The following is a 26,776-nucleotide window of genomic DNA, read 5'->3' as shown; positions in this document are numbered from 1 at the left end:
GTAAACTACATATTTATATAATTAAAATCACAGCATTTGCTCTTCAAACTCAACTTTATTTATAAAGCATTTAAAAAAAACAGAGTTGACCAAAGTGCTTCACAGTAATATGATTTAAAATGTAACATTTAAAAATGACCATATACACAATCACTGGTAATCTAAAGCACAAAATACAAACACTCCAAAATTGTGTCCTACATTTCATTTGTCAGACTCAAAGGCCAGTGTAAAGAGATGCGATTTCAGATGTGATTTACATGTGTCACAAACTGTTTATCCAGAAAGTGAATATTCATGAAAAAAAAATAAACGCCATAAAAGCATGTTTCAAAATATAAGCTAGATCCCTGAAATTGAAGAAATTGTGACAGAAATATATTACAAATGTATAGTCAAATGTAAGACTCACTGTAATTATGATAACAATAATAATATTGAAGCAATACATCACAAGCAAGACTGTTGAATAAAAGTATGGGGAAAAATGCAATGAAATGTTGAACGGTCCTATTTTCACTTGTTAAATGTTTTAAGAATTAATTGATTAGACACCATTTTAATGATGAATTTATATTAAACTAAAACTTTGAGTTCTGGAAAATAATAATAACAAAAAGTAAAACATAATTTGGTAAAGAATAAAACAGATTTCCATAGGGTGCTACTTAAAAACACTAAAGCAATGCATCCTTGATTGAGACACACTTTAAGATAACATGCATTTCTTTTAATTTATTATTTACATCGAAAAGTAGCTTTTTAAATAGGCTAAACAGGTGTGTTCAGTAGCAAATTGTCATATTAACATATTTATGCTCTGGTACCGAAATTGGTATCGAGAACCATGAAATTTCACTGGTATCGCTACAGACTACTGACATTTTGGTACACTGACAACACTAGCTCCAACAATCATGCCACAGTCCAAATCACAGAGATCACATTTTTCCCCCATTCTGATGGTTGATGTGAACATGAACTGAAGCTCCTGACCCGTATCTGCATGGATTTATGCACTGCAGCCACACGATTAGCTGACTATATCATGTCATGGATGATTGTTGGTGCCAGACGGGCTGGTTTGAGTATTTCGGTAACTGTTGATCTCCTGGGATTTTCACGCACAACAGTCTCTAGAATTTACTATGAATGGTGCCAAAAACATCCAGTGAGTGGCAGTTCTGTGGATGGAAACGCCTAGTTGATGAGAGAGGTCAACAGTAAATAGACAGACTAGTTCGAACTGACAAAGTCTATGGTAACTCAGATAACTGCTCTGTACAATTGTGGTGAGAAGAATATCATCTCAGAATACTATTCTGAGATGCAGGTTGGTGCTATTTTGGCGACACGAGGAGGACCTACACAATATTAGGCAGGTAGTTTTAATGTTATGGCTGATCGGTGTATGTTGGATTGTGACTCATCTAAAGAGTAGGTAGAGGTTGCCTTCTGCCAGAGACCCGAGGCCAGTTTCTGTGCTTCTTGAAGCTGATCCTGGACCACTGCAATGAAGTAACCTCTTGTTTTGTATTAATTTTCCCACAGCATAGGCAAGCTTTAATCAACACAACAGGTGGCGAGTTTCAACGACATCTACAGCAAAACTGGAACCACAGAAGGAAGATTCGTTTGGCTGTCATTCTGCCCAACAACTCCTTATGTGATCCACCAAAAAAAAAAAAAAAAAAAAAAAGGATTTTGGAAGAACATGAGTGAGTAAAAGATAACAAAAGTTTTCAGAAACAACCCATGCTCTCAACAATCAACATTCGGTTAGTTCTTTCAGAATGAGAACATGGCTACCCTTGGACTAAACATGAATAAAAATGTTTTCGCCCTGATAATCCTCAATATGCATTTAAACTAACTCACACTGCCAATTCCACTATTGAAGCTGTGAGCTATAATATCAGTACTCAATGTCCACAGTCAATTGGGTCTTGCACAAGAAATTGAAAATGAGTGCATTCTAGGTTTGACAAACCTTTCTCTATTCTTAGCATGCTTTAAACATAAAGGTGGATCAGCGTAATCTTTCATAATAGTGGACAAACAATGAACCTCCTTCAATTGTGGAATGACAAAAGCCACTCCTTAAAAATAGATACAGAGAGAAACAACTGCTTACCAGCACATGACATGGCACAGGACATTTAACCATAACCCATACTTTTAGTGTAGAAAGATTTTAAGTTCTGTACTAAGGCAGTTCTTTGTTGACGTACAAAACATATTAATATAATGCTGGCTGAACATGCTTTTTTTTTTTTTTTAATCTGTAATGGAAAAGTGTTTCCATTATCTGCTATCTCATTGTGACTCAATGCAGATGATATTCTTGCAGAGGAAAATGAATGTGGGCTCACATTATCCTATCCCTGCTGGAGCCAATTGAGTGTCTTTTCCATTGACTCACCATTGAATGACATTTTGCTTCCCATAATGCAAATTCTGTCAGTTCATATAGTCCAACAGCACTTAAGACTGAGATGGTGTTTGGTGATGGTACAGGTGTTTTTCATTTTGTTTTTGGAGTCGAAGTGCATCTCCAAATTCAAACACTTCCTGCTCACAGCAGTTAAATCTGATTGACTCTTTGTTCACCATGCATTCCCACCTAGTACTGTCATATTTTACCAAACAACACTCATGCCATTTACTGTCACTCAGAATATGGCAGAATTCCTGAGGTTAAATCCAAACAACAATTTCACGAATGCCTGCATCTTCCCATGGCCTTTTTTGAGATTTCACAAACTCAGTCTGACTTAACTGGTGGACTAGACAAGTCTCTGATTAGAGACTATGGGTTTAATTGTTTGCTTTTATTGCCAATCCTGCTTCTATGGATGTTTTCATGGCAAAATCAACTAAAAACTTATATAAGATGTTTAAGACGTATTTTTTTTAGGAACTATGACCATTAATAAAATGCATAAACATATTGATCACTGCATTAAACAAATAACATTCCAGATAGATAGATAGATAGATAGATAGATAGACAGATAGACAGATAGATAGATAGATAGATAGATAGATAGATAGATAGATAGATAGATAGATAGATAGATAGATAGATAGATAGATATCATTTATTCTTGAAGAGGAACTGTTGGATTCGTTAGAATGGAAAGCAGATCACTGGAGTTTTTGATCAACATGTTGGCAGCCCATTTATATAAACTGATGGGTCAAAAACAAACATAGTTGGAGAGCAAAATATTTAACTCCGGTCTGTAATTAAAGCAATAGTTAACCCAAACATTTTTTATTCTCTCATCATTTACTCCCCCTCATGAACTTGAATTTTTTTTTCTCCTGCAGAATACAAATTAATATTTTTAGAAGAATAACTCAGCTCTGGAGGTCCATACAGTGCAAGTGAATGGGTATCAAAATTTGAAGCTCTAAAAAACATGTAAAGCCAGAACTAAAGTAATCCATGAGATCCAGTGGTTAAATCCATTTTTCAGAAGTAATATGACAGGTGTGGGTGAGAAACAGATCCAATGTTGAAGTCCTTTTTTACTAAAAATATCCACCATGGACCAGCCCCAAACAATAGGTGGGAATATGCACATGTAATGCAAATCGCAAAAAAACAAGAACGTGCTAGTGAAAGAGAAGATTTATAGTAAAATGTGAAAATGTATTTGCCCCTTGATTTCTTATATTTTTGTGAATTTTTCATACTAAATTGTTTTATATCTTAAAACGAGGTATAACATAAAACAAAGGCAACTTGAGTAAAAACTAAATACAGTTTTCAAATATATATTTTCTTTATTGACCATCTATTTTTACCCATGTGAAAAACTAACTGACCCCCTTAAAATTAATAGCTGGTTGTGCCACCTTTAGCAGCAACAACTGCAACCAAATGTGTCAGGTCACTGGAGATCAGTCTTTCACAAGGTTGTGGAGGAATTTTGGCCCTGCTTTAGTTCGGTCACATTGGAGGGTTTCCGAGCATACCCGTTTAAGGTCCTGCCACAGCATCTCAATCGGGTTCAAGTCAGGACTTTGACTAGGCCACTCCAAAACTTTAATTTTGCTTATTTTAAGACATTCAGATGTGCTCTTGCACCTATGGTTTGGATCTTTGTTTTGCTGCTTCATCCAGTTGCGCTTGAGCTTCAACTCACAGACTAATGACCGGAAGTTCTCCTTTAGGATTTTCTGATAGAGCGCATAATTCATGTTTCCCTCAATTATTGCAAGCCGTCCTGGCCCTGAAGTGGCAAAGCATCCCCACGCCTTCACACCACCACCACCATGCTTGACTGTAGATATGATGATCTTTTTATGGAATTCTGTGTTTGATTTACGCCAGATGTAGCGGGACCCCTGTCTTAAACAGCTCCAATTGCAACTCATCAGTCCACAGAAAATTCTAACAACAGCTTTGAGGATCATCAAGGTGTGTTTGGCAAAATTCAGATGAGCCTAAATGTTCTTCTGGATAAGCAATGGTTTTCGCCTCGCCAGTCTTCCATGGATGGCATTTTTGGCCAGTGTCTTTCTGATAGTGGACTCATGAACAGTGATCTTTATTGATGTGACTAAGGGTAAATGGTTTTCACACAGGCCTAGTTGCTATTGGATTACTTTTTTGCTTCAATAAATAACATTATCATTAAAAACTGCATTTGTGTTTACTCAGATTGCCTTTGTTTTATGTTAGATTTTGATTGCATTTTTGAAACAATTTAGTACAAGATATACACAAGAACAGAAGAAATCAGGATGGGGGAAATAATTTTTCACTGCACTGCACTGTATAATTTTTCACTGCACTGTATTCACTTCTGAAGACATGGATTCAACCACTGGAGTCGTATGGATTATTTTATGCTGCCATTATGTGCTTTTTGGCACTACAAATGGTCACCATTCCCTTGCATTGTATGGACCTACAGAGCTGAAATATTCTTCTAAAAATCTTTATGTTCTGCAGAAGAAAGAAAGTCACAGACATCTGAGATGGCATGAGGATAAGTAAATGATGAGATCATTTTCGGGTTAACTATCTCTTTAACGTTCACAAAAAAAAAAATACCAAAAAGGACCATGGTACTAAAAATATAGACATGCGCCATATGGTAGTACCATGGTATTCTTTGGAGTACCAAATGCCATGGTACACGTCACACATACTGTATGTAATCAATCATCATATTTATCAACGGGGTTTCATCTTATTCCATCACTGTACTTTTTGTAAGGGTCACACACCTCAGCATGTCACATGTAGGAGTCTTACAATGGCCAAGCTTTATCTCACCTGTCAAACAGATCGCTTCTGTACTGGTGAAAAAAAAAAGAAACTACTGTAAACTCCAGTAACGACTGTACCACACAGAACATCAGTCATCAGCATCGCCAACTTTAAACAGCGTACTCGTACGTCCTTTTCACGTTTCGTCATAACAGCGAAGGAAAGCGATATTCGTACAAAATAGCTCCTGTTACATTCGTCCTGGTCGAAACGAAACGAGGCAACACTTCGGTCTACTTTCTTTCGCTCTTTAGTGCGGCCGGTCGCTGTTAGTTCAGAACCACTAAAACTCGATGCATGAGCCTTTCACGTGGAGCTCATGTCGTAACAGTCTACCTGATGCTCGCGAGCACACTGAACACTTCATCCAGGCAGTGATTCCCTTCAGGCAAATTAACGTCACGGGCTCTATCTCATCTGGACTGACAGCCACCTGAGTTTCGGCACGGTCGCACTATATCACTCTATATTTGCACTCTCATTTGCCAAGAAAAGGAAATAAATGAGTGAACTTACCCAAACGAAGCTAAATCATCCGGTGAGAACGCGGCCATTTAAGGACGAATAAAATAGCGAAGTTTTGTCGTAGTTAATATAGCGGCTGGGCGACCTCAGCGGTTCCAGCGCTACTGACGTAGGATGATGAAAACATATATTTGCATATTTGTTAAGTCGTCTGTGATTGGTCGAAGCTGGATGTATTTATTTGGAATAACTGGTTCGTCCGTTTAAGTCCTCTGCTAGAGTTATGTCAAATGTCAATATCCTGTTCTTAAAATGATCATCAAACTCCTAAACAAAGTTATTTACGCAAAATATGAAGTTAGCGTTCACAAACAAGATGGCCGAACCGGAAGCTCAGCCAATCAGCGAGAGTTTTACACAGTGAATCAGCCTATGGTGGCGGGAGAAGAGGGAGGAAACTAGTTGCTATCGGCGCCAGTGATATTTGATCACCTCTGGCGGATCTTCTGGGAACTGATGCTTGAAAACACTGATCATGTCAAATCCATCAAAACTGGAGCTTGTCAAATTGAAAATGTGTAGAAGCAATAGCCACCCCAAATGGTTTTTTAACCCATTGCTAATTTAAACTAAATTATCTTTAAGCTTCAAGTAGCACCGTTTACATTTTAACATGAGAAATACACATTTATTCTACCTTCAAATAAATAACATACAAGACTTGTAAAATTTGCATTATTATTATTTATTTTTGTTGTTGTTCTAAAGGATAGTACACCGCCCCCACCCCCAAAAAAAGATAATCTAATTATCACACCCTCACATGTTGTTTCAAACCCATATTAACTTCTTATTAGCCTCAGTCACCATTGCCTTAAACAGATTTAATTTTTTATTATTTAAAAACTTCAATTGCTTATACAGCAGAGCTCACATCAGCATGCTCACTGAAACCGCCCAAAATAAAAATTAAAAAGATAAAAATACTACTACTTCTAATAAAAATAAAAAAATAATAAAAAGATTATATACCAACATACATACCAACATATATAAATGGAGGGAGTTGTGGACTCTGCTAAAGAGGCCACTCACTTAATTGAACTGCTCCACTATTAACACAAACTCTTTAAGACTGAGCCATTAGAACACATTCAAAGTGAATTACATTACTGAACATTAAAGATGAACTTGGTCTTAATGAATAGTATTTGTCTTGTGCAGCATTTTAAATTACAACCATTACATACACAGGACTTTTATTACACAATATTTAAAATAAAACAAACCAAAATACATAGACAAAGTGTTCTGTCCCAATCTAAAATCATTAACAAAGATGGTAGGGAAAGGAAAACCAATGTAAAAGGAAATAAATTTGAAATCATTAGCAAAAAAAAAAAAAAAAGGCATATTTATGACCTACACACACACAAATATTTAAGATTTACACATTTCATTCCAATTTCATAAAATTACATCAAATTGTGTAGTGTTCAACAAAACAAAAAAACTTTATAGTTTGTTTTTATTATTAAAGATTATTCAATTTGGTGGAATTCTTGTTAAATTGAAATGCGTAAATATTAATTTTAAATATATATATTTTTTGAGTGTACACAAACAAGTGAGGTGGTTTGTTGTGCCTGAAAACATTAACGTGTGCAAGGTACAGTACTGACTAGAACAAGCTCTGTGCCGTCTGACTTTGTTCAAGCCTCGGCATCGAAATGAATGGAGTCATTATATATATATACTGGAAAAATTTTATAGTTCGGGCCGTTTTAATGGTTTAAAATACATTTCTTTTAAAGCTGAGTGAGTGTTGCAAATGAAGTTCACAGAACTGCATCAGAATTAAATTTATATGGTTCAGCACAGCAACAAAAGTGTAGCACCCCTCCTGGTGGACAGACAGAGGTACTGAAGGTTCATGTCTGAAGGGGGTTGTCCTCTTTGCTGAAAGGCTGAGTGGAACCAGTCTTCACCCAAGACAGCCCAGACACCGGCAATCCTTTGTAATCCTCAGGCCATCTCTACAACAAGAAAAGGCCATTGGACTCTAGCACCAAGGGTATAATTCACATTCTAACTAATACACTGAGAAAATAGAGAAAGACTATAGGAAATGGGCTACACAGCCACATTCTCCACAAGTGCACACACAAACCCACAGAAAAGAAGCTCATGCTTTACAATGAGGCATGCATCAGATAGCAGGAAGACAGTTTTTACTTGGTTTTCGTGAGCAGTCAGGGGAGCGTCACAAACTCACTTTATGTGCAAACATCTTCTCTTTTGCCTCTTCATGCACCACTGGATTCCATGGGGAGAAACTAGAGAAAGACATCTAACATTAGATGTGGAAAAACAAATGAGCCAAAGTCCAGTCTAGCGACTCAACACTTAACAACACAAGCTCCTGGTTTCATTCCTACAAATAACAAAGAAGGACATTAACGTTGTCCAGTTGTGGAGAAAAACATGGTATATTACATATGTTGCACCTGCCTTATTGCATAAGGATCATCCATCTTGGGCTGGTCAAACAGGTGGCTATTGCATAACTTCACATTGTCTACAACCTTGCTTTTGAAAAGCTGGATGTCTTTGTCATACCTGCACAGAAAGCATGGACATTAGTAATAAAAATTAGTCAAGTGTAAAGAAGAACTTTAAAACAAACAAGCTCTTAACTACTGGGAGACAAAGCTTACAGAAAATATATATATATATATATAAAAAAAGAAAAGCTAAACAAGCTTTCTTCTTGATGTGTGAGGCAAAGTCTGAGGTTGGACATAGCTTGTAAACACCAACACAATATGACTTCAGTCAAAAACACAGAAGTTAAAATAAGCTCATAAAAAAAAAAAAAAAAAAAAAACAGTCTGAGCATACAGATGAGACACTTTGATTACTTTATCTATGTAGCAGTGAAATAAAGAGTGGCAACTTCAGTGGCATACACTTATCATCAGTTAGTGACTCATACATTTACGTTAATCAATGATTTAGAATACATTACTCACAGCACAGCAGCTTCTGGGTTTAGTGGATCCATGGTGTTGATCTTGTAGAAGATTGTTCGTGCATACATTAGAACCTGCCAGATATGGTTGTGGTTTCGTCTGTAGTGCAAGGAAAAGAAATGTGCCATTTCCCATTAAAATCACATGTGTGTCCGTCAGATTTTGTGGGCAAAAAAAAAAAAAGTCCCTTATAGTTGCATCATCATAAACAAAATCTTCCAACACAATCTAGAGTTGAAATATGTAACAACAGCTTAAATCAAAAAGGTCATAAGCACATTTTTTTAGGCAAAATCTCCAAGTAGGGTTGCAACGGTATGAGATTTTCACGGTATGATAACTGTCTCAGAAAATATCACGGTATTACACAATTAATATTAATAGTGAAAACAGAAGGTTTTTTTATTTATTTATTTTTGAGCAAACACTTTATTATAATTGAAACTTGAAAGCATTTATTTTATTGAAGTATGCGCTACACTTTTAGGAATGACGCATCACTCTTGGTAAATATGTGTAAAAAAAAAAAAAAAAAAAAAGTCTCCCTTTTGAAAATAAATAAATAAATAGAAAAAATAAGAAAGCTAACAGAATTATAATAAACAGAATTATAAACATGATAAAAAATATAATGCAACTATAACATGTTATATTACTAAAGCATGTTAGCATAGCATGTTAACTACATATACTGTAGGTGCGCGACAGCGAGGCCAGACTAGCTAAATACTAGCTGAAACACATCTTGAAACTTGAACTACAACTGCCACTGTTGATATAAAATGAGGTCTAATAGATTCTACCTTTAGATTATTTCATATGAAACTATAACAGTCAAAATATAACAGTTTATATTTCTAATGTAAAATCCTGAAACAAAGTTTTAAAGGTGATGGTGAGTAATTATTAATATTTTTAACTATTTTGGTAAAGGGGCCACATCAGGCTGTAAGTAGTGCATAGGGGGCCACATTGTATTGCTTTTGAGATACAATGTTCTACACTGATTTGGTTTTTGTATCTTTTAAGCTCAACTAGTCGTGAACTAAATTTTCTGAAGTGTATCTGTGACTAGTGAGACTATTCTGCAATTGCCTAAAGTACTATATTGCTCCACAAAGATAGATACTTTTCTATCAGGCATTAAAAAACTGAATAAAGGTGGAGATTATAAATGTATTTTGCCATCTCTTCTTCCCTGTTAATTTATTATTCAGTTTTAAAAACATTTATAGAACTTTTAATGTTTGTCGCAAAGCGGGCGAGTTTACTTATTTATTTTCTAAAACATTAACCGTTCACATGCTAAAAGAGTCATGATGCGCACAACTGAATAACACAACTGCATGAATATGATAAATGATTACTGCAAGAGTTAGATTAACATACAGGTGCAAAGGGACTTAAATGTTTCTAAATTGCACAAATAATAAATACATATACATATTCGTCTCTGGCTTGCTTTTGCGCACATGTCAGCGATTACCCCTCCGTGTGTAATGATGCCAAGATCTACTTTTATATTTCATTTAAACATTGAGAAGGTTTACCTGCAAAATTAGTAGCACCAAACATCACAAGCAGCCTCAAGAATGGACACAGAGTAACCGTATAAGACTTTTCCTTGAGCAGAATATTGCACTACAGATCGCCAAGTTTGTTCAAAGGGGAAAGCGAGAGACAGAAAAAGCGCACTTGTGTGCATGGCTGCCAGATTGCACAAAATAAGTATAACATTAGGAGTAATATTTCCAATTTGCACAAGTATAAATCTCAAAATGGGGGTGTTTCGTCTCTTATCTGTCAACCCAGAGCATGTTAAACGCTTGTGGAGAAGCGTCACTTTTCAATGCAAGTTAAAATATCCAATGCACTAAAATATCCAATGAAACAAAAAAAAACGCTTTTACGATAAATGAGCCGCGGGCCACATTAAACCATGTGGAGGGCCTGATCCGGACCGCATTTTGCCCATGTCTGATTTAGCAGTTTGCAAGATTATCATTAAATCTACGTCGGCAGTCCTAAATAGTCTATCACTTGGGCGGCCGCTGAAATATCTTCAATGGGTGAACCATGGCATTGCTCTTTCCCTGCTGTCCACAACCCAGTCCGAATAGACCAGTTAAGAAACATTGCACGCACGCACGCACGCAGGTTTTTTCAATAGATAAGAGAAGCAAATGTACATGGTATGATAAGTCAATTTTCAAACCATGGTATACAGTGAAACCGGTATACCGCTGCAACCCTATCTCCAAGAAAGCTAATGGCAGCACATAAGATATTAGGTAATTTTTTTTTTAAAAACCTCCATTTGGTGAAAGCTCTCCTCACGTCAAGCTCACCAGAGACCGGGTCAACTAATGGGTGGAAAACTGGTGTGTCGAAAACCACCCTCTGAAACAACATGCATAAAGGTAACAAACAAAAAAAGATCAGCTCTTCTGAGGAATCCAAACTGTAACCCCAAATATGGTCAGGTCAATTCTAACATTACATTGTCACTTCTAAAATGTATGCACCGATTCATCAAGTGCAACTACTAAATAGAACAAAACAGGACTAAATTAAAACTAGTATTTATAATAGACCTTAAAAAGAACAGAAAAATAACTACTTGCACCCTTAATGGGATCTTTAAGGAGAAATTATCAGATGGATAGAATAAATTGATATGTTCCAGAAGTCACTGTATTATGTAAAGGAACACACCTCTGCTGGCCCGAGAAGTAAATATTTCTAGCAGTGTGTGGACCAGTGATGTTGCATTTCTAGATACCATGCCCTCACTAATGTCACCACATGACACAATTACAGTCCTAAGATTGAAGAATTTCAACATCCCTTTTGAAATTAAAAAAAAAAAACGAGTGGTGGTGGTGTAGTGGTCTAAGCACATAACTGGTAATCTGAAGGACACTGGTTCGAGCCCCACAGCCACTACCATTGTGTCCTTGAGCAGGGCACTTAACTCCAGGTTGCTCAAGGGGTTTGTCCCTGTAATAACTGCACTGTAAGTCGCTTTGGATAAAAGCGTCTGCCAAATGTAATAAATGTTATGGCTAACTTGGCAGACAGCAAAGAATACCATAAATGATATTGCTCTACAAGTTGAGAATTGAATCTGTAACTGTATTCATCACCTTTCTTCAACAGAACTATAAACTAAAACCCACAGAGTATAGAATGAATACATGTAGCCATACTTTGGTTATGGTACTGCACAAAATTCACTGGAAAGCTGAGAAAGTCTGTACTGTACTTACAGGACAGTCTCCATCTGGGTAGTTATCAGGGATGTACACGGTAAACTTAAACACACCATCCTGGTACAAGCCATGTCGGATGAAAATGACACCAAACCACACTGGAACAAAGAAAAGACATTGGTGGATACTTGACAGGAAATTAGCAGCCCATTCTTCTGGCGAGTAATGCCAAAACCAATTCTTGAACTCAGTTATCGAACATCAGAAGATAGATAAAGAGCATTCCATTTCCGAAACATTGCTGCACATATAAGTGCACATGGGAATAATTTGCATTCTATTCAAAGTCTTATGTGGGAGATTTCAACTAGTGCGAGTACTTCTACATCAATATTTTGTGTTAAGTTGCTCTTAAAATGATGCATAAATAAAATGACAATACTACCATTTATTTTACAATTGTACACTTACTAACAAAAGAGAGAACATTTGCCAAGCAGGTTTTAGAAGCATGTAATGTGGGATCATGTAATGTAAAACATGTAATTTGCTTGAAATGTTCCATTAAAAAAAAAAAGTGTTAATTTGGTGCCTGCTCATGTGACAATGCAGTAGAGGTCGACCGATATTGGTTTTTTCAGGCCGATGCCGATCTTTTGAAATCCGGGTCGGCCGATGGCCGATTAATGCAGCCGATTTATTTTGGCCGATATTTGGCCGATATGTGCTTGTTTTTAACCACTTATTTGAACCTTTTATTTGTAAGATAAAATGTAACACAAATAATTACTTAAGATAGACAAAATTTCTCAACAAATACATTTATTGAACACTTGACACTTAAATTAAAAATGTATAATGTAAAAACATATTATATAAATAATGTATAACAAATATATTAAATAAACAAAGCAGGTGTTACGAACTGCTCCGAGACACGAAGGTTGAGATCCAAATGCAGCTTTAATTAAGGGGCAATCCAGACACGTAATCCAATATTCAGAGCATCCAAGAGAAGCACAGGCATAACAAGGGATGGGTATCGTTAAGGTTTTAATGGTATTACTATCTTACCGATACTGCTTATCGATCCGGTACTTCAACTGTATTCTTAACGGTTCTTTTTAAGATAACCGTTATATAGGCACAGTGATTTAATTTCAGGAAGGTCTACTAACGTTACTGTTCAAGTGTGGTCTAAAAAGAAATCTAATAAAGTAATCAATTGTAAAATAACACTGCATAGTTTATCATAGATAGATTAATGCTTATTAATGCAGAAGTTATTCATTCAAGAGCTGTGATTTTCTCTTTGCCTTTTGTTGTTTGATTTGCAGTAATGGCTCAATCGTCGGCATGTTTATTAGGATGCTTCCCCTTTAAGACCGAGCTCAGATCTAATAGGCTCCTGATGCAGCATATTTTCTCCCCAACTATTTCCATAACTACGTCCATTTAAGACATAAGCTGTGTTTAAGTGAATCTCCAAGTCGGTCGTTTAGACATATTTTTGTATATAGTTGATCGTTTAGACGCGCACATGAAACCCAAAGTAGCCTATAATTTGCTTGTCTCGTTGTGGTCTGTTTCGGAGCGCGCGCCGCCTTGGGAACGGTATCTCTTGCGCTATTTTATTATTACACGCGTCCCGCAGTTTAGCAACAGTAGCATTTTACAACAATCACCGATCGTGCTGATTCTGACGTTAAGTTTGAGTTTTAGGGAGAAATGTCAGTGCACCGCTGTGAAGGGAAGGATGGTGTGCTAGACAGAATGCGGCTTATGTATAAATATTCTTTTTATAATCTTTGGAAGGCGAAATATAAAATAAAATCAAACTAATATCACAGATCTAAACCAGGCTACGTTTGAATGTTTAGTTCTGTCACTCATTTAGCTGGGCTCGTGTTGTGCTCGCTGTGCGATCTCGATCTCTCTCTCTCTCTCTCTCTCTCTCTCTCTCTCTCTCTCTCTCTCTCTCTCTCTCTCTCTCTCTCTCTCTCTCTCTCTCTCTCTCTCTCTCTCTCTCTCTCTCTGCTCAATAGCTAAATTGCATCACAGACAAATGGTTTCATAGAATTATTATACATAGAAATGGCTGGCGAGATAAAATAACTTTCTCTTTATAGCAATAATACATGTATTTTCTTAATTTCTCCAGTACTGACAGCAGAACCGGTAACGTCCGAGCTTACCAAAGCCAGTCCTTCAATAGCCTATAGTGCGTTGGTATCTTTTTTTTATTACTTATTTCTCTGCATTGAGTGACAACCCTCTCAAATATAAGACACACAAACAGAACAAATAAAAGTCTCAGATTCACTGTCTGTAATTGCAAAATTCTTGCTTACTTATTGTGACATGATAGCAACCCTTCTGCTGTGATAATGCAACTTCAACTACGCTATCAATATCCAAAGTAGCCGAATGTCATGTCGCGTTTTTTCTTGAAGTTGGCAGTAAAATATCCAACTATTTTTAAAAATAAGTAAAAGTTTTTAATTAAATCTAAAGAAGTTATATAAATTTAACCCTTACTGTTTTCTCCAAGGAACTTAGCTCCTTCCTTAGGCACTGGATGAGGTCTGCTCACTCTGCTGGAAAATGACTCTAGGGGCAGCGTGCGTCGAACACATGTTCCACAACAACACTAGGCTGCCCACAGATGCGCCTGCCTAATAATCAGCTTGATATACTTGGAAATTGGCCGATGCAGATTATGTAAAAAATGCTAAAAATCGGCCGATTAATCGGTCGACCTCTACAATGCACCCACATTCTGTTGGAATTGTACAATTCTACACATGAAGTGGAAATTCATCACAAAATGGTGTTCTAATGCCCTTTTCCAAATAGGAAGAATTCAATTTCAACTTATAGGTTGAATGAAACTCCGCAAACAAACATATTTTGGGAGGGCACATGGGACTTAGACAGAATAGTGGAAAAGAAAAAGAAATGCTAAGTTCTTACTCAATGCTGATCTGTATGAAGGCTGTACATAGATGCCAGGGAGCTTCTGCTTGATCACCAATGTGCTGCAAAGGACACAAAGCAATAACTCATTTTCATTTCATACTACATACGTACGCTATGCTACTTGATGATAAAAGTGAAAACTCAGGGTAGCTCAAGATTAATAAAAGTAATACAAGTTTGGGCGGAGCATACTGAAGGGCATTTTCTTGTACAGTACATTGTTTATTTATTTATTTTCTTTCAAAGCCAATAGGCTTCACCCTACATTTCCACTGGCATGGAAAAACTCAGCTCAAAGTTGCTCAAAAGATCAAATTTGCCAAAGACATGTCACTTTTGGCTGCGTTACAGCGATTGTGGGAGGTGTTCGCAATGGCTTACTACCCATTTTCAGCTCACGATGATTGGCTCGTGCCCAGCATTTTCCGCTTCTCATTTGCATTAAGCTAAGTATTCTCAACTTTCTTCATGCTCTTGGCCGATCCCAATGCCTTCTCCACACCGTTGTCAATCCCACAATCCACCTCAAGAGTATGACGCCACACACCAGTGGAAACGTACGGTTAGTTACATAACATCCATGAACCATGATTTGCTACATGCTTGTTAGTTGCAGGGGGAGGTTCAGTCTCATTTTAAAGAGCATTTTACTGGACAAATATCTGTGTAGTGCAGCTTGAATCATCATTATTTTTGGTCCATTTTCCCAGATGACAAATTTCAAATGTGCATATCTGCTAAAAGGGAATTTTGGCAATGTTTAGGTGTACATGCAGATGATCAACCGTTTCAGTTTTTGTATTTTTTATTTATGAAATATTAGACAACAGTACCAACAACAAATAAAGACCCATCCCCCAATGACTAGCACAATGAGTCTGTGGAACCTGGAATCATGAACAATGACCCACAAACCAAACTCTGTGAATCGCCAGCTTACTGTGGTAGAGGGGTATGGGTGCCTTAATGAGCCCAAGAGCTATGTAGTCTGGGGCAATTGCCCCTGATAAGGTTTCCCAAGGCAAATTGGTCCTAAGTGAGAAGACAGACTAAGAGTGATTAAAAAGGACCCTATGCGTTTCAACAAAGGAACCAGAAACCTCACCCGGAATAGAGAATCCAATGCCCTGCCCTGGAGCCAGGACTAAGGAGGGAGCTCGTCGGCAAGAGCCTGTTGGTCGGGCCTTCCCCATGAGGCAAGAGGCCAAAGGAGCAACATGGGACAGCCCAGCCATGGACCCACCACCGTAGGAGAGATAAGGGTCCGGTGCAGTGTGGATTGGGCAGCAGTTAATGGCAGGGACCTTGGCAGACCGATCCAAGGTTACAGAAGCTAGAGCATGGAGCGTAACCTCACAGGTGGGAAAGGAGCCCGAGCTGGTGTGGGATATAGTGAAGTACCGGCTAGATATAGTCGGGCTTACCTACACACAAAGCTTGGGCTCTGGAACCAAACTCCTGGAGAAGGGCTCTCTTAATCTGGATTTGCTAATCAGTTCTCTGCCTGTGCTGTGTAAAGCTGCTGATCTCAACTGGGGATATAATTGGGAAGTGGAAAAAACACGAGAGGACCCCCTCTAGGGAGGACTCACCCATGGCAGGGCTTCGTGGGTGGATGAAATTCACCTTAATGTCTGAAGGCACTGGATGTTGTTGGGATGTCTTGGTTGACACGCCTTTTGAACATTGAATAGAAGGGGGGTATGGTACCCTTGGATTAGCAAACTGGGGTGATGATCCCCATTTTTAAGAAAGGGGACAGGAGGATGTGCTCCAACTTCAGAGGGATCACACTCCTCAGCCTTCGTGGGAAAGCCTATGCTCGGGAGCTGGAAAGGAGGGTTCAGCTGGTGGTTGAACCTCAGATTCTGGAGGAACAATGCTGATTCCGTCCTGGGTGTTGAACACTGGACCAACTTTTTACCCTCTCGAGAATAAATGGAGGGATCATGGGAGTTTGCCAAACCAGTCTACATGTGTTTTGTGGATTTGGAAAAGGCATACGACCCAAGAGGAATTCTGTGATGGGTGCTTTGAGAGTACGGGGTATCGTGCTTGTTGCTACAAGCCATACGGTCCCTTTATGACAAGAGCAAGAGTTTTGCATTGCCGGCAGTAACTTATTCCAAGTGAATGTTAAACTCTGCCAGTGTTGCCCCTTGTCACTGGTTCGGTTCATAATTTTTATGGACAAAAAGAATGTGATCTCAGATACAAGTGGCAGAAATTGTCGATAGGGTGTCTGGCCTCCACCTTAGAGATAGGTTAAGGAGCTCAGACATTCGGGAAGGGCTCAAAGTAGAGCCACTGCTCCTCCACATCGAAAGGAGCCAGTTGAGGTGGTTCGGACATCTTTCTAGGATGCTCCCCGGATGCCTCCCTGTAGAGGTATTACGGGCATGTCCATCCGGGAGGAGACCTAGGGGATGACCCAGGTCAAGCTGGAGAGATTATCTCTCTAAACTGGCCTGGGAACACCTCGGGATCCTCAAGCTGGCTGAAGTGGCTGGAGAGAGGGAGGTCTGGATATGCCTGCTCAGACTGCTGCCCCGTAACCTGGAAAAGCAGGAGAAAATGGATGGACCCACAAAAAACATCTATATAAGATGAACAGAGCATCACTCACAACTCCGCTAGCAGCGAGTACTCCAGGTAGAAAGGCCCATATGAGGCATGTGTGCCATTGGCTGACTGTGTAGAGGAGGCTGGTGAGGCGGCTTTAGTGATAGGGACTGCATTCTTTGGTATGGAGGGAAGCTGCTTCTTGCCAAGTGGAGGACGAGCTGGACTGGATCTCTGCTCCCCCTGACCACTTTGCTCTTCACTGTCAGATCTCTGCACACACATAGGACAATTATTTAAGAGTCTTATTACCCATGTTTGCCCTAAAGTAATTTAACCAAGTTGCAAAAATCTTTCATATGCAATAATTTATAATGTTTTAACCATTTTGAATTTCAGGGACGCAAATCAATGACCATCTAATACTTAACATGCCCGATACACTTTTGAGAGTTTCTTCAAAGAAATGGATGTTGTATGCCATTTTTGTTTTGGTAACTAATACAAGAACCACTAACATGACACCGGGGGTAGTGTCAGTTATTCACATTGACGAACATGACCCAGACATTAAAAATGTGGGGGCACAAAAAAAAAGCCCCAGTCAAATCTTTTAAATTTAAAATTAGAGTCAATTTTGCTATAATCTATTCTAGACCTTTAGTTATAGGTTTGGTATGCACTACAGATATCTGACCTGCAGCTGTGAGATATTTGTACTTGCGGTCTTAAAAGGTGTGTGTTATTGAATGTGTAGCTACTTCATGACCCAAAAAACAAACAAAATTGAACATTAAAACATACCAACAATGCTAACATCTTAAATACTGATTGCATCAAAATCTACCAGGATGGTAGACACTAGAGTGCTGTATAATCTAACAGGCTGTTCTAGCAGTTAATTTAAAATGTATTCTAGAACAGCATTTATAGTGTCAAGATAACTTATGCATTTTTTGTTTGTTTTTACAGCTACTTTTGTATTTTATTAGATTTTCATTTAATTACCAGGTCTTAATCAGGGGGTCAAATTAAAGGCTACTGAATAGTTTTGGAAAAGATACTGGGCCCTATTTTAAGAGCACTAACACTAAAAACAGTCCTATGCCAAGCACAATGTCAGTGGGCATGGCCATGGATTTTTGGTATTTATGTGAAAGCATGCAATAACTCTAGGTGCAAGCAGGTTTGGTGAAATTGCCAGAGCAACGAACAAATGGGCTGGGTCAAGTTCAATTGAATTCTGATGTTCTTCTCTTGGATTTCCACCATCTGCGTCCTATTAAATAGTCCAAATCCTGTCAAGCAACAGTGACAAAGACAGCACATTCATAAGAAGTTGTTAGTGTAAATGGACTGTATGCAATGAATTTGAAGAATAGAAAATGCACATTAACGGTGTCCTTGATGAATGCCAGGTTATTCTATGACAGAGAAACGCTCCTTTTATATGCATATAAATTGTGATTCTCTTCTGAATTTGGATGTATGCTCAGTTTAATTATAGGGAATGTATTGAGTATTATATTAAAAATAATTTATCAACGGATACAAATCGTGGCTAGTATTAACAGTGATCGTATCGGTCATGGTCCTGTCACTCTGTCATTCTGGGTTTTGGTCTGATGGGACCCATCAGGACACATGCCTGTCTTGTGCTTCATTGTTTGTCTTTGTGCGAGTGAGTGGTTTGTTGCATTCCCTGCCGGGCGCTCTTCAGTCCGTCTTGTTTCATGTCTGAAGTATGGTGTCTGGGTCCTAACTTCCTGTCTGGTTTGGTTTCGGTCGGTGTTAGGATCCAGACACTCATGCTCCATATCTGGCTCTCGCGAAATGGGTGCACCGCGCCTCTCACTCGCGTTGCGCGTCTGGGTCACGAGCTGTCTTAATGTTGTGCTGAGGTTCGGTCACTTCGGTCTGAGATTTTGGTTTTGTGTGTGGCTGAACTCACACAGGTGTCCTGTCTTGTTTTTGTTGCCTGCATCACATGGCGCTTGCCTCGTGATATACGCTCAGGTTTTGTTTAGTGTGAGAATGCGTGGCATCACTTAGTTTGGAATCTATATGCATTCTATCGTCTTGTTTGTCGGCTGGCATAGCCATATATTTTTACATGAAAACAAAAATAACAAAGTTCAAACGTTACACCAGCCCCTTTTGCAGTGACTTGAAAATCAATCTCAACAACAAGTGGAAATTTACTAGTAGGCTACAAATTAAATAAAAAATATAATTTTAAATATACAATAATAATATTACACACTGATCAGCCACAACAGTAAAACCACTGACAGGTGAAGTGAATAACATTGATTATATCATTATAAATGGCACCTGTCATGGGGTGGGAAATATTATGCAATAAGTGAACAGTCAGTTCTTGAATTTCATGCATTGGAAGCAGAAAAAAAGAGATGGGCAAGGAAGCAAGCGACTTTGACGAGGGCAAAATTGTGATGGCTAGATGACTAGGTCAGTGCATCTCCAAAACAGCAGATCTTGTGGGGTGTTCCCAGTATGCAGTGGTTGGTATCTACCAAAAGTGGTCCAATGAAGGACAAACAGTGAACCGGTGACAGGGTCATGGGTGCCAAAGGCTCACCGATGCGTGTGGGGAGTGAAGTCTAACCAATCTGGTCTGATCCCATAGAAGAGCTACTGTAGCACAAATTGCTGAAAAACTTAATGCTGGCCATGATAGAAAGGTGTCAGGACACACAGTGCATTGCAGCTTGCTGCGTATGGGGCTACGTCGCCGCAGACTGGTCAGAGTGCCCAAGCTGACCCCTGCCCACAGCCAAAAGTGCCTACTGGGCACATGAGCATTGGAAGATGGCCTAGTCTGATGAATCACATTTTAGATCATGTGGATGGCAGGATGTGTGTGCATCGTTTACCTGGGGAAGATATGGCAGCTGGATGCACTATGGGAAGAAGGCAGGCCGAAGCAGTGTGATGCTCTGGGCGATGATCTGCTGGGAAACCTCGAGTCCTGGCATTCATGTGGATGTTATTTTGACATGCACCACCTACCTAAAGTTTGTTGCGAACCACGTTCACGCCTTCATGGCAACAGTATTCCCTGATGGCAGTGGCCTCTTTCAGCAGGATAATGCGCCCTGCCACACTGCAAAAATTGTTCAGGAATGGTTTGAGGAAAATGACAAAGAGTTCAAAGTGTCGACTTGTCCTCCAAATTATCCAGATCTCAATCCTATTGAACATCTATGATTTGTGCTAGACCAACAAGTCCAATCCATGGAGGACCCACTTCACAACTTACAGGATTTAAAAGAATCTGCTGCTAACGTCATTGTGCCAGATAACACAGCACACCTTCAGAAGTCTTGTGGAGTCCATGCCTCAATGGGTCAGAGCTGTTTTACCAGGACAAGGAGGACCTACACGATATAAGGCAGGTGGTTTTAATGTTGTTGCTGATTGGTGTATACAAATACAATTTAAATAATTTTAATAATACAAAAATAAACCATGACCTCTAGAATGTTTAATACTGTACAAATCTCAAGTGATTACCCCTGAAAAATTGCGATTTTTAGGGACACCGTTTGATGTTCTGTACTTTCAGAATTTGGGCATGAACTTTATTACCACCTGCTGGTGGAATCTCCAAACTGCAAATGCAGGAACTGAATTTGAAGCTTGCGCCAAATAAAAAAAGTGCTTTTGAAATTACTTGGTGCAAGGGTCTTCAACAGGAGGTCCGCGGTGGTACCACAGCTGGTCCGCAAATTATTGTTTGATCCACCACCGGCACTTGTAATAATCACTTGCACGCGAGCATGAGATGTACCGCCGCTCCCTATACACATATTATGCAGTCTGCGTAGGGCACCAACTCCCTTGGGGGACACCAACTTCACCAGCTGCCCATTATACATTATTTAAGGACCCAGTAGCAGTCACGGAACACATGATCACATCGCTGGCAAGAGAGGAGTATTTTAGTCTATCCACATTCTGAAACTCCTCGAACCTGCATGCCAAATCTTCCTCTTGCAGTAATCCTTCCTCATATTCATGCATCCATTTTTAGATATGAACTAAATTGAACGGCGAACATTCTCAACTCACTTCGTCAAAGTATGAAGAAATTAGCCCATCACACATGCTCATTACAAGACGTGCATATCAGGTTAAACAGCGCTGCAGTAGAGGGTTGCGCAAGTAAACATAGTATTGAAGTATTTATTAATCATGATAGTATTGGTTAATAAAAATTTTCCCTTTTGATTTTGAGGTGAAATGTGGTCTAAACCTATTAAACCCATTCACCTATTAAAACCTCCAGACCCATGCTATATACCTCAAGGAGCTGTGCAGGTGAAAGCCAGACAATAGAAATACTTGAACAAGAGAGGCATGGGGCTAAACAAAAAGAAAAACTAATAAAACAAACGGTTTCTTCAGTTGGTCACCACAGAACAGCACACAGTTTACTGTAATCAACCCAAAAGTAACCAAATGAATATCACAGAATAGTCAATCACATATATTGACTGTTATCACCCCAGTCATGTTATACGAAGGTCAGCCCATTAAGAAACACTAACGCCGGTTACATTTGAATACAGGAAGCTGCAATAATTTCCTTATGCTCTGCAGATGTCACCATTCAAATTAGTTCATCAGAATACAGTCAAACACAAGGGTTACAGCCTTTATTGGATCTAGCAATTTGACACAACCTCTAGCAAACTATGATAAAAAAATAAATTAAAAAATAATACTGTACAATAATCACATCACTGCCACTGTAAATTATGATTTCATGGGCGCAACAGAAATCTCAAAATAATAGCTAGTCCACAAATCTACCATAAATCACAGAGAGCAGTTGGTCTGGTAATTAGTCAGCATCTCTTTAAAGACAGCTGCAACTCCACGCCACACCAAAGTCCTGACAGCACCTTTGCCGTTTATGTCAAACAAGCTTTTACTTGTTTTGCTGGGCTCGGTCAAGAGTACAAGTTGATTGCAACTCACCTACTTTACAAGTTGGTTAGCATAGTTATGATTCACAATATTCATACAATGAGAAATAAGTCAGGAGGTTATTCTAGGAAAAGCGTAAATAGGTTTCATCTTTAAGACAAGCATGACCCTCCACTGCGCTAATACTAGTGACTTCAGACAGACGAATCTGTGCAAAATCACCTTTAAACCCTGAGTCTCCCGCATGCTTCCACAGCAAAGTCACATGTTGTGTACCAGTCCGTTCCTCTTACCCTGTGCAAGGGCATTCAAACTTCAGGCAGGGGACATTAATATTAGCTGGAAAATAATCAAATAGTGCTACAAAGTAAAAAAAAAATACAAAAAAATACATTAAAAAAAAATATTAAAAGGCCCACTAAATTGAAATATCATCCTAACCAGTATTAACTTACAATTGTCGGCAAAATAAAAGCTACTTTTGTATCACAATGCCCAGTTTAATGGGCCAGAGAGAGAGAAGAGTCAAAGGTGTTGATCATGTGTGGTACGCTCCATTAAAAGACATAAGCCTACAGTCATACTTCACCTTTCGACCAGCGTTTGTCGACATGCTCCAGAATGGGTTCATTACTCATTGAGCTCGCGATGGTTGTATGTCCACCTTTTTGTGGCATCCAAAGGATTTACTACGAGAGAAAAGAAGAGAAAGAAAGTGCTGATGAGAGCCTGGGCATTTGAAGAACACAATGGGCAACCTGATGCTGTATGGCAGCTGGTGGCAATCCAATCCCCACTAGCAAAGATAATAACGTTGTCTGTGCAGTGAGTGGAAACCCAATGCACAATAACAACGTATTTTTACAGTTAGTAAAGATTCTGTGGGATGAGAACATTCTCAATGTTGTTAACGTACAAAATAGACAGCGAGAATAGAAAGATCGCGGTATTTGCATAAACGAGCGAACATTTTTAAAAATTATAACCAAGGTGAGGGGAAATCGCAGTAATAACGTTGTGTAGCGACATAGGAGAGCGACATAGGAGAGCGACATACCGACACCATAGTCCGAGTCCGAGTCACTTGAAGAATCGCGTTAACTAAAAACAAAAAGCTTCAGCGTTAATTTCCATAAGACACCCACTGCAGACAGCTTAGTTAAGTGACATAAGCTTTAGCGTTCAATGACGGCTTCTCTAGGTGAGACATCAGATTTTCTCAGACTATATAAAGTTATATATAAAGTTATATAATCTGACAGGATATTTGTGACGGGACTTCACTAACCTCTATTTAGCACGAAAACATCCATACCTAACGAGTCTCGCTTACCTGAGCAAAATAAGGTCATCTGGCGTACCGCGTTACACTGTAACTCGTCGGAATATGAAATAATTGCATTCAAACTTTCTTTTTTTACTGTAATCAAAGCCAACGGCACTGTTATCCGAATCATCTAACACAAATACCGAACACACCTCAAACTAACTTGACAGGAAAAGGCGGAACTGAGGGACTGTGATTGGCTCTCACTTTGATTGACACGCCCATCAGCCAATTACCATTTCATTACAACAAGCCACAGGATTAAATGTCTCCAGGTTAACGTTTAGACTGCAAATATTTGTCAAATATCAAGAATAGATGACTGAAAATGGTAATTAAATGACATCGGTGCCATAGTTTATATTGAAAGTAGCACGACGAAGCTTTAAACCAACTGCCAAATGTCTTGCCTTCTGTTGTCAGAACAGGTTTGCAGGCATGACATTCACGGGATATCGCAGTTAAACATTAGCAAATGTCTTGTCAGTTAGAATGGGCTTTGCGAAACGTACGTAGTATTATCCACCCTCCCAGTTGACTGACCGCACGGAATGTGCTACTTTTCTGTCATTGGTTTATAGAGAAACTTAGGAGATTCTATTGGTTCATTTAACTGTCAATCATGTCAGACCAAGTTAATGAGTTTATATTGGTCGCTTTTATCACGCTTATATGTGAAATTTATAGTACAGCTTCATTGGTTGTCAAATGGAACGCATTATCAGTTTCTTAATTTGATACTTTTACTTACTCTACGTACTTACTAATTTTTTATTTAATCTATAAATTATCTTGATCGTTGAGTCATTATAATACATATGTTATCCATGAATATGATCAGCTTTCCTTGTGCGTTTGCCCATGTCTCTCATATCTCTCTTCTTGATGTTATGTTTCTGAGGATTGTATAAGCATGTTCATAATTTCTTGTTGATTAATATTTTCCAGGGGATGTTTGTATATTAATTTTCTTCAATATCAAAGAAAGAAAGAAAAAAAGAAATGTCTCAAAGCACATTGAAAATGGTTTGATTGATTTTGCAATGTCTCCTCTAGGACAAAAGAGGGAGTGAAATACTCAGAATTGTAAACTCAATAATGGCCTTAATTTACCGCCTAACTTAATCTTCTCTAAATAGGCTCACATGCTAAGAAAAAAAAAACAGTAGGCTACTGCCATCAGTATGAATTAGCAATATTGGTAATAAGCACTGCATTTCCCCATGATTATGAAGACTGCCATCTATGACATTAATATTGTCATTATATTGAGCATTTACGTGGTTATACATTTCTTTTAGTTCTCATATATAGACAGTATCTCAGTGGCCTAAACTAGCACATAAAATGCTTTTCAAATGAGTAGACTGTTTACTGATTAATGATGTGTAATTCTTTGCATGTTTACTTTAAGTTCTGCTCTGTAATCTTTGGTACCTGGTGTTTGTTTGATGGATTGATTTCTTGATGGCTATGCCTAGTTATAATTGATGAGGGGCATAGAGAAAAAACTAATTTACTGCTTCGCCGATTTACCTAATTGAGGAAAATGACATTGTCCAAGACTGAAAGTGGAAATTAATTATCGACTTCATTATTGTTTCATTATCTGATTTCATTTTGTTTTTCAACACAGTCTGTTAATAAAAGTAATTGACCTATGGTTTCTCTAGCCCGTAAACAAGGCAAGGTCATTGACTCTTCTGACATATACAAATTAAAAACTTGCTAAAATAAAATGGATTGAATTTATTGAGTCCACTTGCATTTCCAAAATCTAAATGTTGGACATGAAAAAGTAGTTTTCACATAGCCTCATATTCTAATACATATGTAATATATGTTAATAACAGCATCGAGTTGACTACCATATGTGCTTTAAAGGATGTCCATAGTATTTGGCAGTTTTTACAAGAACCTCTCTAGGTTGTTTTTAAATGAATCAAACAACACTAACGAGAGGCTGGGTTATTGTTACTATATGTCCCTTTTTTGTTTTGATTAATTTAATAAACTTCTTAAAATGCAGACTTTCAGTGGGCCATTGTTTTCAAACTACATATGAAAAATATCCTGTGCTCATCCTCTCAATCACTCTGCGTTTCGTCTGAGACACTTACGGCTGCTTATTCTGATCTACAATTTGGTTTAAATGACAGTTAAAAATTGCAATTGGCAGCCCCCCAGTGAAATATGCCATGACAGCAAAAGCCATAAAGGAGGCAGAATGAATGGCTTTGCGTCCAGATAATAAGTAATAACAATGTTAGTTTGAATAAGAAAAGCCAGAGCTGGATTCAGATGCAATATTCATTGTTGGAATATGCACGAATGGGGAGAGCGGGTAGAGGAAAGACGAGAACAAAAAACATCAACCAAGTCCCACAAAGAGCAATAGTCTTGTCTTATCCCTTAGGCTATGGCCCGGCTAGCACCTCAATGCAGTAATTATATGCTATAATGACTGCAGTTCAAATAAGCCTCGAGATTTTATTAAACCAAATGAGGAAATCTTCAGTGTATTATCACCTTGTGATTGACAGTGACAAGTGTTGGGCAGGCTCAGATGTGAGTGTGATGAAGAAGCTCTTGGCAAATCTCTCAATAATGTTCCCCCTGATAAAGTTGCCTATTGAACTCCAGTGAGGAGAAAGAGCGAAAGAGAGAGTAGAACTGCACGCATATTAATTCTCATTGTCAAGAGGTGGTTATTGGAGCAAGGGCAGACAGAGAAGCAAATAATCTGGCAGGGCTGGAAGTCCCTTGCATTACCTGGCTGGCATTTTACTGCACTAATTAAAAGGAGATCTATTGTGCCCGATCATGTGCATAGATTTTACTATATGATAGTAATAATGAAAGAGAAATATTCAGATTAAAAGCAAAGGTCACTCACAGAACAGGCTAAGCTTTCCTAAGCTGCAACCTTTACAGGAATGGCCAAGCTGTGATGCAG

General features: G+C 38.5%; 2 protein-coding genes across 7 annotated transcripts in view; both read right to left on the bottom strand.

Moving 5' to 3' along the window:
* LOC127651140 (chromodomain-helicase-DNA-binding protein 9-like) overlaps window positions 1-5,905 on the bottom strand; it is a 116,410-nt gene extending 110,505 nt beyond the window's left edge. For all 6 annotated transcript variants that reach the window (XR_007971537.1, XM_052136875.1, XM_052136984.1 and 3 more), the window contains exon 1: window positions 5,804-5,905. The gene's annotated coding sequence lies outside the window, so the exon portion shown is untranslated. The remainder of the gene's footprint in view (window positions 1-5,803) is intronic.
* Window positions 5,906-6,490: 585 nt separating this feature from the next.
* Window positions 6,491-24,000, bottom strand: LOC127651562 (AKT-interacting protein). Its single transcript, XM_052137492.1, has 10 exons — window positions 23,827-24,000; window positions 23,083-23,182; window positions 17,602-17,810; window positions 14,970-15,034; window positions 12,054-12,154; window positions 11,096-11,184; window positions 8,785-8,883; window positions 8,264-8,371; window positions 8,028-8,088; window positions 6,491-7,788 (listed from the first exon to the last, which is right to left on the bottom strand). The coding sequence occupies exons 2-10, from the start codon at window positions 23,122-23,124 to the stop codon at window positions 7,684-7,686; spliced, it is 879 nt and encodes a 292-aa protein (XP_051993452.1). The 5' UTR covers window positions 23,125-23,182; window positions 23,827-24,000; the 3' UTR covers window positions 6,491-7,683.
* Between the last annotated feature and the right edge of the window lie 2,776 nt (window positions 24,001-26,776).

Source organism: Xyrauchen texanus, chromosome 1 (genome assembly GCF_025860055.1).
Source record: "Xyrauchen texanus isolate HMW12.3.18 chromosome 1, RBS_HiC_50CHRs, whole genome shotgun sequence".
NCBI classification, from domain to species: domain Eukaryota; kingdom Metazoa; phylum Chordata; class Actinopteri; order Cypriniformes; family Catostomidae; genus Xyrauchen; species Xyrauchen texanus.
This window is presented reverse-complemented; position numbering and strand designations above follow the sequence as displayed.

Excerpts from the sequence above, each read along its gene's own strand:
- LOC127651562 (XM_052137492.1), bottom strand. The coding sequence starts at position 23,124 with ATGAACCCATTCTGGAGCATGTCGACAAACGCTGGTCGAAAG. Across the intron at positions 12,155-14,969 it reads TTCATACAGATCAGCATTGA|TGTGGTTTGGTGTCATTTTC; the intron begins GTAAGAACTTAG and ends TCTTTGTTCCAG. Across the intron at positions 8,372-8,784 it reads AACCCAGAAGCTGCTGTGCT|GTATGACAAAGACATCCAGC; the intron begins GTGAGTAATGTA and ends CTTTCTGTGCAG.